Below are 12,635 nucleotides of genomic sequence, written 5' to 3'. Positions count from 1 at the left end.
GGATTCTCCTCATCTTTTGCCGTCTTTGATGCTGAAACGCTAATGGGAGGCGTAAATGGGGAAAAGTGTTTTTTGTTGTTGTTTTAGTAGAGACGGGGGAGTGGAAGATCTCGCTTTGTTACCCAAGTTGTTCTCGAACTTCTGGTCTCAAGCGATCGCCCCGCCTCAGCCTCCCAAACTGCTGAGATTGCAGGCGTCAGTCACGGCCCCCAGCCTTGGGAGAAGGCCTTGATAGGACATTTCTCCTGTGTTTAAGGCAATGCCGAGGCTAACCGCCTTAGGGCTTCAACGCCAATTCCCCGAGATCCCATCAGCGGACAGGGTGAGTTCAACTGCCGGCCTCGGGCCTCCAGCGTCCAGCAGCTAGCGCTGCGAAGCGCACCAGGGCCGCCGCATCCGCGGTCACAGCAGGGCCGCTCCAGATTCGGGAGGAAATCGCGCTTTGTCCCGGGTTCTGCTGGCATCCTCCGGGGCGAGGCCCGGCTCCTGCCAGGCGGGGTGGACACGGGGCACACCCTTCGGACCTCCCGGGGAGTTAGCCCACCCGAGTCCCCAGCCCGGACGCCGGCGGCGCCGGTCCCTTGCTCACCGCTAGGAAACCTGCTGCTGTCGCCGGCCTTGTTGAGGGCGCTGCTGGAGCAGCCCATCTCGGGGAGCGCAGACACCTGTCTCAGCCCCGCGCGGGTGTCGGCTTGGAGCCGGGATCCGAAGGCAACCGCACCGGTAGCCGCGGAAGTTTCTCCAGCTCTGCAGCCCGGCTCCCTTGGGCGTAGAGCGCAAGCGCGCGGCGGAGCTACGCGTAGGGCTGCGCACCTGGAGGCGAAAGGTAGCTGGCAGGAGGTGGAACGAGCCACGGAGGGCAGAGCAGAAGAGAGCGGGAGGGCCAGGACGCAGAGGAGGGCAGGGACAAGTGGATCCCAGGAGGCAGGAGGGGAGACGGTGGAGGGTATGGCACAGTCAGAGAGGAAAAGTCCCTAAAGCAGGGATAGGGAGGATGTCAGGGGGCGAGGGCGAAGCGCTGGGAGGTATCATCTGACTCATCACTAAATAGCCAGGGACGGGAGGCAGCCTTGGGACTAGGGGCTATTGATTGGTGGACTAGATGTGCGATGACAGTCTTATTTTCTTACATAACTCAATTACCACAAGAAAGTTTAACTTTGATACAGTACGGTTTAATCCACCCTCCATGTTTCCTTGTTGCCAATTGTCCAGTACAGGACTGCAGGTTGCATTTAGTTGTGTCTCTCTTTAGTTTGCTTTAATCTGAAGTAGTTTCTCCTGTCTTGCTTTGTCGTTCATGACTTTGACATTTATTAGGAGAACAGACTTTTTTTTTTTTTTTTTTTTTCCTGAAACCCAGTCTCTTTCTACTGCCTAGGCTGGAGTGCATGGCACAATCTCGGCTCACTGCAACCTCTGCCTCCCGGGCTCAAGCGATTCTCCAGCCTCAGCCTCCGGAGCAGCTAGGATTATAGGCGCCTGCCACCGCTCCCAGTAATTTTTGTAATTTTAGTAGAGACAGGGTTTCACCATATTGGTCAGGCTGGTTTCGAACTCCTGACCTCAGGTGGATCCACCCGCTTCGGGCTTTCAAAGTGTTGGCATTACAGGCGTGAGCCACCATGCGTGGCCTTTTTTTTTCCGGAGACTGAGTCTCACTGTGTCGCCAAGGCTGGAGTGTAGTGGCAAGATCTCAGCTCACTGCAACCTCCACCTCCCTGGTTCAAGCAACTCTCCCTGCTTCAGCCTCCTGAGTAGGTGGGATTACAGGCATGTGCCACCACGTCTGGCTATTTTTTGTATTTTTTAGGAGAGATGGGGTTTCTCCATGTTGGTCAGGCTGGTCTCACAGTTGAGCACTGTGCCTGGCCAGGCCTTTTTTTAAAGAGATAGAGAGGCTGGGCGCAGTGGCTCATGCCTGTAATCCCAGCACTTTGGGAGGCCGAGGCAGGTAGATCACCTGAGGTCGGGAGTTTGAGACCAGCCTGGCCAGCATGGCGAAACCCCATCTCTACTAAAAATACAAAAATTAGCTGGGCTTGGTGGCACACACCTGTAATCCCAGCTATTGGGAGGCTGAGGCAGGAGAATCTCTTGAATCCAGGAGGTGGAGTTTGCAGTGAGCCAAGCCTGCTCTTCAGCCTGGGTGATAGAGCAAGATTCCATCCAAAAAAATTTTTTTTGTAGAGATGGGTATGTTGCCATGTTGCCCAGGCTGGTCTTGAACTCCTTGCCTCAGGGGATCCTCCTCCCTCTGCCTCCCCAAAGTGCTGGGATTATAGGCATGAGACACTGTGCCTGTGATTTCTAATTACATTATTCCTTCTATATTGATTAGCTGCCATTCTATGAAGTAAGGAAGTGCTTTTCCTTTCCCCCATTTATTCACTTACATCAGTGAGCACTCCTGAAGTCTCACACTATCCAATGTAGCATGTTACCATCTGTGATCGTTTGCTAGGCCTGCTATAACAAAGTACCACAGACTGGATGGCTGGAAGTGCAGACATGGATTTCCTCATACTTCTTGAGATTAGAAGTCAAAGATCAAGATGTCAGCAGAACTGCTTTCTTCTGAGGGCTTCTCTTCTTGGCTGGTAGATGGCCACCTTCTCTATGTCTTCACTTAATCTTCCCCTTGTGCTTGTCTGTGTCCTAATCTCCCCCCTTACAAGGACACCAGTCATATTGGATTAGGGCCCATATTACCTCATTTTACCTTAATCACCCAATCAAAGGCTACATTTCCAAATAGTGTACACATTCATAGGTTCTGGGGGTTAGGATTTCAGCATATAAATGTCCCAGGAGACAATTCAGTCCATAATAGCACCATTTTAAAATATTTGAGACAGAGTCTCACTCTGTCACCCAGGCTGGGGTGCAGTGGTGTAATCATAGCTGGCTGCAGCCACGAGCTCCTGAGCTCAAGCAATCCTCCAGCCTCAGCCTCCTGAGTAGCTAGGACTGTAGGCATGCACCACCATGCCTGGGTAATTAAAAAATATTTTTTTAATAGAGATGGGGTCTTGCTATGCTGCCCAGGCTGGTCTCAAATTCTTGGCCTCACGTGATTCTCCTGCCTTGACCTCCAAAAGCTGGGATTACAACACCATCATTATTTACTTTGATGCTCAAATTGCCTAACATTTGCCATATTTGTCTATATGGGTCATGTATACACAGCCCTGGGCTTTACTATATGTTTAGAAGTCCCTCCCTTCCTTCTTTTTTTTTCCTTCCCTTCCTCCCTCTCTCCTTCTTTCTCCTCCTCCTGTTCCTCTTCTTTTTTTTACTTTCTCTGTCCTCCTCTTCCTCTTTCCCCTGTAATTCAGGCCTGAAAAAGTCTTGGCCACTCAGCAATCGAATCACTAATCCCTTTGAATGCAGGGAGACTGGGTACCTTTGAGGAAGTGTCCTTCATAACAATACCAATATGTACAGTGATTCTACCTTCCAGCCTTCCACCAAGGGTTACTGTGCCTCAAGGAAAGAGAAATATGTTGAAAGTGGCTAGTGATTTCGCTGTATGGTTAGAGACTTGGAAGGAACAAGATTACAGGATTGGCACAAGGAATTTAGGGGAAAGGAATTAGATGGACCTTTCAGAGTGAGTCCAGATGTGGGGAGTATTTGTGTCTTATGTAAATGCTTACAAAAGGCCCTGTATTAGTCAGCTTGGACTTCCATAGCAAAATTCCATAGACTGGGTGGCTTAAACAACAGAAGTTTATTTCTCACAGTTCTGGAGGCTGGACAGTCCAAGATCAAGGTGGGGGTCAGTTCAGTTCCTGCTGAGGCCCTTTTCCTGGCTTTGCAGACAACCACCTTCTGGCTCTGTTCTCACATGGCAGATCTCTCTCTCTCTCTTTTTTTTTTTCTGAGACGGAGTCTCCTTCTGTTACCCAGACTGGAGTGCAGTGGCACGATCTTGACTCACTGCAACCTTCACCTCCGGGGTTCAAGTGATTCTCTTGCCTCAGCTTCCCGAGTGGCTGGGATTACAGGTGTGGGCCACCACGCCCCGCTAATTTTTGTATTTTTAGTAGAGACAGGGTTTCACCATGTTGGCTAGGCTGGTCTGGAACTCCTGACCTCAGGTGATCTACCTGCCTCAGCCTCCCAAAGTGCTGGGACTACAAGCATGAGCCACCAAGCCTGGCCTCTCTCTCTCTTTCTTATATTCTCTTACACTTATTAGGCCACAGTCCTATTGACTTAGGGTCGGACCCTTATGACTTCATTTAACCTTAGTTATCTCCTAAAAACCCAGTCACATTGGGGTTAGGATTTCAATATATGAATTTGGGTTGTGGACGGGGGGAACACAATTCAGTTGACAGCAGGCTTCTACTTCTGATGGCGCATTTTAAAATTAAAATCACATTTAATTTTATTAGATAGTGAAATTTCTAAAAACTCCATTCTTCCCAAAAGAGAAATGTAATAATCTCACAGATTAAATATCAATATGTAATTTAAAATTCTCTGAATCTTAATACTTTCATGTTAAACCAGGGCTTATTGAGCCCAGTTAAGTTCCCCCCTTTTCCGCATCAATTATCTAGGAGCTCCCTCGGATCTCTCACTTTTCCTTAAGGGTAATTTGTCAGCCAAGCCATGGTATCTTCTATTTTCTTCAGAGGAAGCATTTTATAATTAGGTGAACAACCATAATTATGGGCTCAACACCACGCTCTTCCTCTTACTAAGGTTTACCTGGCTGAGTGCCTAATTTGCCAGCAGTAGCAAGAGGCTGAAATGGTACCATACTTTGAGAGGACAGCAGATGATCTTTACTGTAATGGACACTGCATTAGATTTGCTTTTCCTGCCTATCATGCTTCTGCCAGCATCACCCAATAGTGTGCATGCCAGCATGGTACATTCAGTACAGTTGGCCCTTGGTATTTGCAGGCTCCACATCTACCGATTCAACCAACTGCGGATCAAAACAATTCAGAAAAAAACAATAAAAATAACAATACAACAATAAAAAATGCAAACAAAAAACAATACAGTGTAACAACCATTTGGATAACATTTACATTATATTAGGTATTATAAGTAATCCAGAAATGATTTAAAGCACACAGGAGGGTGTGCATAAAATATATACAAATACCACACCATTTTACATAAGGGACTTGTACATCCATGGATTTTAGTATCCTAGGGGAGGGGGTCCTGGAACCAATCCCCCAGAGATACTGATGGAAGACCGTACTGTATCTTATCAAGGAACTCATTTTATTATGAGTAAGGTAGTGTGAGACAAGTAAGGTAATAGGTTAATTTCTGTGTGATTTACTGGTCTTTCCATTTACCTCATCATCCAGAAGCAGCCAAACATATACGATGGTGGAATGGCACCTTGAATATTTGGCCAGGGCCGGGCACAGTGGTTCACGCCTGTAATCCCAGCACTTTGGGAGGCTGAGGCGGGTGCATCACCGGAGGTCAGGAGTTGGAGACCAGTCTGCCTAACATGGTGAAACCCCATCTCTACTAAAAATACAAAAACTTAGCTGAGTGTGGTGCTGCACACCTGTAATCCCAGCTACTCAGGAGACTGAGGCAGGAGAATTGCTTGAACCCGGGAGGCGAGGTTGCAGTGAGCCAAGATCATGCCATTGCACTCCAGCCTGGGTAACAAGAGTGAAACTCCATCTCAAAAAAAAAAAAAAAAAACAACGGCTGGGTGTGGTGGCTCATGACTGTAATCCCAGTACTTTGGGAGGTTGAGGCAGGCAGATCACTTGAGGCTAGGAGTTAGAGACCAGCCTGGCCAACATGGTGATACCCCATCTCTACTAAAAATACAAAAATTAGCTGGGAGCGGTGGTGTATGTCTGTAATCCTAGCTACTCGGGAGGCTGGGGCAGTAGAATTGCTTGAATCTGGGAGGCAGAGGTTGCAGTGAGCTGAGATCATGCCACTGCACTCCAGCCTGAGTGACATAGCAAGACTCTGTCAAAAAAAAACCACTCAATTATAGTACCAGACAAGGTAAGATTGAGGTGCCACCCTGCAGTTTGCATGGTGGGCTCTGAATCAGTGACTAATAACTTGTGCTGCTTCTCCCATGACCTGCATATGCAGATCTGGCTTCTTGTTCATTTGTGGTTTTTTCGTTGGTTTATTTTGGTTTTGGTTTTGGTTTAGAAACAGGATCTGGCTCTGTCACCCAGGCTGGAGTACAGTGGCGCTATCTCGGCTCACTCAACCTCCACCTCCCGGGCTCAAGCCATCCTCCCACCTCAGTCTCCTGAGTAGCTAAGACTATAGGCATGCCATCATGCCTGGCTAACTTTTGTATTTTTTTTGTAAAGATGAGGTTTCACCATGTTGCCCAGGCTGGTCTCAGACTACACCTGAGCTCACGTGTTCCTCCTTTCTAGGGCTCTCAAAGTGCTAGGATCACAGGCATGAGCCACTGTGCCTGTTGAACTACAAAATAAATTTCTTTTCTGCTTAGTTGAGCTACTTTGTTTCTGTTGCTTACAAGTCTCCAAACTAATACACACACTTATACCACCTCCCCTTTTCCTGACTGCTTTCTCAACAATTACCTGTCCTGTCTTATTCCTTTAGTCTTATTTGATGACTAGCTTCATACCAGGTCATAAGTGATACTGTGATTAAAAATTTTATTATTACTATTATTATTATTATTTTTGAGACAGGGTTTCACTCCTGTTGCCCAGGCTGGAGTTTAGTGGCATGATCACAACTCACCTCAGCCTCAACTTCCTGGGCTCGGGTAATTCTCCCACCTCAGCATCCTGAGTAGCTGGGACTACAGGCACGGGCCACGTCACCTGACTAAGTTTTTGTATTTTTAATAGAGATGGAGTTTTGCCATCTTGCCCAGGCTGGTTTTAAACTCCTGGGCCCAAGTGATCCATCTGCCTCGACCTCCCAAAGTGCTGGGATTATAGGCGTGAGCCACCTTGCCTGGCCTGATATTGTGATTTTTATAGATGAAAATAGACAGTAATTCATAAATCTTTTCACCTCCAGGGACTCCTTTTATCATTTTTCTTCCACATACTTATGTTTTGATTTTATCACAAAATTGCATTTATTATGTATTTCCCCATTAAGTAATCAGTGATATTTTCTGATCAGCATGACACGCAGTGTTACATTAATATTATTCTGATTAAAAGCAAAAAACATGTGACGTCTTAGCCTGTGCTTCCTGGCTTTATTAAGGACAAAAGTACATTGTAGGCTTTTCAAATCATTGAAAATGGTATGTAAAACTTCATACTCTTGTGGACAGAGACACACAGGAATATCAGTTATGGTAAAATTTCAAAAACTGACTCTAAGAAATGTAAATCAACCAAAAGACCAAACTTTTTAGATAACATTTTACTCTCCAGAAGTGTCACTTCTCCACAGTAAAATAGTGAATAAAGTACTGTGAGCTCTCTGTACCCCAGAATATAAAAAGCATATGCTTCCTTGGATTAAAAAAAGTGTTAGAAGAAAATGGGAGAAAGCATTTATCTGGCCTATTTTTAACCAAGTCCAGCAGGACTCGTAGAGTGTGAAGGCCAGAAAACAAAACTGTTAAGAGTCTGGAGCACTCCCAGTCTGAACAGAAAGAAATAGAGAAGTATTTCAGATTCCGTATTATTGTGGAGGCAGAAATGGTAGAGATGAATAGGTAACCTTCATTCCCTCTTATTATTGTGGAGGCAGAAATGGTAGAGATGAGTAGGTAACCTTCATTCCCTCCTGTCCCCTGTTCAGAATTCTGTATAGGTGTATGTATGTTTTTAATGTTTTATGGGTTTTGTTTGTTTTTGAGACAGGGTCTTGCTTTGTTGCCTGGGCTGCAGTGCAATGGCATGATCACGGCTCACTGCAGCCTTGACCTCCTGTGCTCAAGCGATCCTCCCACCTCAGCTGAGAGTATAGGCACATGCCAACCACCATGCCTGGCTAATTAAAACGAATTTTTTTTTTTTTTTTAAATAGAGATGGCGTCTCACTATGTTGCCCAAGCTGGTCTCAAAATCCTGGGCTTAAGTGATCCCCCCACTTTGGCCTCCCAAAGTGCTGGGATTACAGGCATGAGCCACTGTGCCCAGCCTATGTAAATGTTTTAGTTAACTGTAAGGCCACCAGCTTTCACTGAGTTTACAGGGTTCTCTCACTTGGATTCATTGTCCTTCCCTCTCCTGATCTTTGTGAGCATGTTTAATGTCCAGGATGACTGGCAAGAATATGAAGGATGAGTTAGGCAAATTAAGTTCCAAATCAATAATAGGCGGCTTCCTAATCTGAACACTAAATAGTAGATGACAATGAATATGATAGTTTTCACTGCTTGACAATAAGGAGATGGGCCAATACAAACCAGATGAACTTGTCAGTACTTGCTCCAACAGGAAATGCAGCCTTGTCACTTTTAATTTTCATAGCAAGTAAAAGCCAGAAGCACAATAATTTCAGGTGTATACAGAGTTCTCAGAAACTTGGAGCGGCAATTTTGGTGAAGGAAAACCAAAGGAGGGCCTTGTGTTAATTCTGTCCAACATTTACCTGCTGGTATTCTTTCAAAGTCACTCTGAAATGCTAGACTAGTACCAGAAAGAATAACATCTGGATGGCAAAGTCCTTTCTTAAAGCATATACATTTCCCAACTTTTTGGTATGAAGGTTTTTAAATTTACAAAAAATTGAACAGTAAAATGAACACTCATATACCCTCTACCTAAATTCAACAATTAACGTTTTGTTGCATTTGTTCTACCTGCCTATCTACATACATTTTTATTTGAACTATTTGAAAATAAATTGAAAGAATCATGATATTTCACCCCAAATATGTCAATGTACATCTCTTTAGAATAAGGGTATTCTCTATGTGACTTAAAAATAGTTATGTTCAATAACAGTAATCTTCTTATAGTCTGCACACCAGATTCAGCTGCTGCCTGATTTTGTGAATAAAGTTTTATTGGAACACATTCGTGCCCATTCCTTTACATATTGTCTATGGCTGCTTTTGTGCTACAACTGCAGAACTGAGTAGTCACAGAAACCATATGGACCTGAAGACCTAAAATAGTTACTATTTTGTTCTCAACAGAAAGTCTGCCAACCCCTGCTCTAATAATTATGTATGTGGAAATGTTTACAAAATATTCATGAACCAAAGGATCTGGCTGTCATTTTTGCATTGCAAGTGTTTCTCCCTCTAGTGTATAGGTTTTGTGCTGTTGTGATTAACTGCAAAAGGTATGTATGGGTTGCAGTGGTGTGGAGGTGGGAGTGAGATTGAGGAATATCCACTGCCTGGTTTTCCTATACAAGGCCCTGTGATCGGTGCTATAATATTTACTGAGATCCTCACAACGATACTATGAGGTACACATCTTCATTTTATCCAGTTTTTTTGTTTGTTTTTGAGACAAAGTCTCACTCTGTTGCCCAGGCTGGAGTGCAGTGGCGCAATCTCAGCTCACTACAGCCTCTGCTTTCTGGGTTCAAGCAATTCTCCTGCCTCAGCCTCTTCAGTAGCTGGGACTACAGGTGCATGCTAACACACCCGGCTAATATTTGTATTTTTAGTACAGATGGGGTTTCACCATGTTGGTCAGGCTCATCTTGAACTCCTGACTTCAAGTGATCCACCCATCTCTGCCTCCCAAAGTGCTGGGATTACAGGCAGGAGCCACTGCGCCTGGCCTATTCTATTTTATCCAGTTTTATTGATGAGGACACGGGGACTTACAGAGTTTTTTCTTTTTTTTTTTTTTTTTTTTAGATGGAGTCTCACTGTCACCCAGGATGGAATGCAGTAGCACGATCTCAGCTCACTGCAGCCTCCGCCGCCTGGGTTCAAGCAATTCTCCTGCCTCAGACTCCCAAGTAGCTGGAATTACAGGCACCTGCCACCACATCTGGCTAATTTTTGTATTTTTGGTAGAGACAGGGTTTCAGCATGCTGGCCAAGCTGGTCTGGAACTCTTGACCTCAGGTGATCCGCCCACCTTGGTCTCCCAAAGTGCTGGGATTACAGGTGTGAGCCACCACACCCAGCCGCAGAGATTTTAAAAATTGCTCAAAGTCATGCAGGTATGAAAGAGAAATGTTGACCAGACACAGTGGGTCACACTTGTAATCCCAGAACTGTGGGAGGCTGAGGCAGGAGGACCGCTTCAGGAACAGTTTCAAACCAGCCTGGGCAACAAAGTGAGATCTCCATCTCTACCAAAAAAAAAAAAAAAAAAAAAGAGAGAGAGAGAGACAGAGAGACAGAGAAACCAAGGCCTCAAGTCTGTCTCCAAAGAGAGATACAGTGGATTCAGTTAAGACTCCCTAGGAGGCATTCCCATTTTGTGGTCACTGATTCATACACAAAATGAGTGCTTTGGACATCACTGGTTTCCAGTACAAAATCATGGTAAGATCCTTGGGAGAAAGCAACTAAGTCCTTTCTTTAAAGTATAGTGAGGACACATAGTATCTTAGTCTTTTCCTGCTGCTTTAACAGAACACTTGAGACTGGTTAATTTATAAACAGAAATTTACTGGCTCACAGTTCTGGAGGCTGGGAAGCCCAATATCTAGGTGCCAGCAGGTTTGGTGATTCTTATTCTAAGATGATGCCTGGAATGCGGCATCCTCTGCAGATAGGAATAATTTATCTTCACAAGGCAGAAGGGCAAAAGAGACAATGAACCTTCTCATGGCCCTTTTTATGGCACTAATTCATTCATCAGGGCTCTGCCCTCATGACTTAATTACCTCTTAAAGGCTCTACCTACTAACACTATCGCATTGGGGCATTAGGTTTCAACCTATAAATTTTGGAGGGGACACAAACATTCAAACCATAGCACATAATTGGGACAGGATACTTGGTATCATATAAAGAAAAGTGCCTCAGAAAAGTTACCTCATGCACTTTAATCATTCTGTAAAACAGGGACAGCAACTATCCTGATTACTTTGGAGGAAAGTGAGTATTTAAAAGCTTTGTGGCCAGGCTCAATGGCTCACACCTGTAATCCCAGCAATTTGGAAGGCCAAGGCAGGCAGATCATTTGAAGTCAGTAGTTTGAGACCAGCCTGACCAACATGGTGAAATTCCGACTCCACCAAAAAATACAAAAATTAGCCGGGCATGGTATCGGGTGCTTGTAGTCCCTGCTACTCGGGAGGCTGAGATGGGAAAATCGCTTGAACCCGGGAGGCGGAGGCTGCAGTGAGTGAAGATCACTGCCACTATACTCCAGCCTGGGTGACAGAGCAAGGCTCTGTCTCAAAAAAGATTAAAAAAAAAAAAAGAAAAGAAAAATAAATAAATAAAAGCTTTGTGCCACTTACTCTGCTCTCCTTCCATCTCCTCTCTCCTAAATTAATTAATAAAAACTTTGGCACAGCAGCTCACACCTATAACCCTAGTACTTTAGGAGGTTGAAGCAGGAGGTTTACTTGGGGCCAGGAGTTCAAAACCAGCCTGGGCAACATAGTGAGATCCCATCTCTAGAAATAATTTAAAAATTAACTGGGCATGGTGGCATGTACTTGTGGTCCCAGCTACACTGGAGACTGGTGCAGCATTGCTTGAGCCTAGGAGGTCGAGGTTGCTGTGACTGTGCCACTGCACTCCAGCCTGGATGACAGAGTGAGACCTGGTCTCAAAAAATAAATAAAACAAAAGCTTTGAGGCAAGTTCTTGTAATCTCAGCACTTTGGGAGGCCAAGATAGGAAGATTGCTTGAGCCTAGGAGTTCAAGACCATCTTGGGCAACATAGTGAAACCTGTCTGTACAATAAATATATTATATAAATATAATATACATATATATATAAGCTAGGCACAACAGCACACACCTGTAGTCCCAGCTACTCAGAAGCTGAGGTGGGAAGATCCCTTGAGCCAGGGAGGTTGAGGTTGCGGTGAACCATGACTGTGCCACTGTACTCCAGCCTGGGTGACACAGCAAGACCCTGTCTCCAAAAAAAAAAAAAAAAAAAAAAAAAAAGAAAGGAAAAAAGGCGGGGCATGGTAGCTCATGCCTGTAATCCCAGCACTTTGGGAGGCCGAGGCGGGTGGATCACGAGGTCAGGAGCTCGAGACTAGCCTGGTCAACATGGCAAAAACCCGTCTCTACTAAAAATACAAAAAATTAGCTGGGCATGGTGGCAGGTGCCTGTAATCCCAGCTACTTGGGAGGCTGAGGCAAGAGAAGTGCTTGAACCTGGGAGGTGGAGGTTGCAGTGAGCCAAGAATGCACCATTGTACTCCAGCCTGGGTGACAGAGCAAGATTCTGTCTCAAAAAAAAAAAAAAAAAAAAAAAGCTTTGAAAGTAGAGCACTCAATACAAGGGATCATTATTGTTTACTTTATACCTCTATCTAAGCAGGTATGTCTTAGAACCAATTTGGCTATCTCATTCTTTAGGTCTCTAATTCTCAAATTTTAGTAATTATAATAATCATCTAGGATGACTGTTAAACTCAGATTCCCAGGATCCACACCCAGAGATTTCTTCCATAGGCCTAGGTGGGGTCCAGGAGTTTGAATCATTGATTTTGATGCAGGTGATCTGAGAGCCAGACTTTGAGAAGTATTACATTGAGGAGTAATTGATGTTTCATG

At 45.0% G+C, this 12,635-nt stretch overlaps 1 protein-coding gene across 2 annotated transcripts in view; it reads right to left on the bottom strand.

Annotated features, from left to right (window-relative positions):
• Positions 1-870, bottom strand: part of ERICH5 (glutamate rich 5) — a 33,631-nt gene extending 32,761 nt beyond the window's left edge. The window contains exon 1 of one of the 2 annotated variants that reach the window (XM_030937690.1): positions 590-870. In XM_030937690.1, coding sequence (XP_030793550.1) covers positions 590-647 — 58 coding nt within the window. In that variant the 5' untranslated portion in view covers positions 648-870. The remainder of the gene's footprint in view (positions 1-589) is intronic. The other variant, XM_010385624.2, reaches the window with a different exon arrangement.
• Between the last annotated feature and the right edge of the window lie 11,765 nt (positions 871-12,635).

This window comes from Rhinopithecus roxellana, chromosome 9, assembly GCF_007565055.1.
Source record: "Rhinopithecus roxellana isolate Shanxi Qingling chromosome 9, ASM756505v1, whole genome shotgun sequence".
Classification (NCBI taxonomy): Eukaryota; Metazoa; Chordata; class Mammalia; order Primates; family Cercopithecidae; genus Rhinopithecus; species Rhinopithecus roxellana.
The sequence above is the reverse complement of the archived record's forward strand: the minus strand, read 5'-3'. Positions and strand labels throughout refer to the sequence as shown.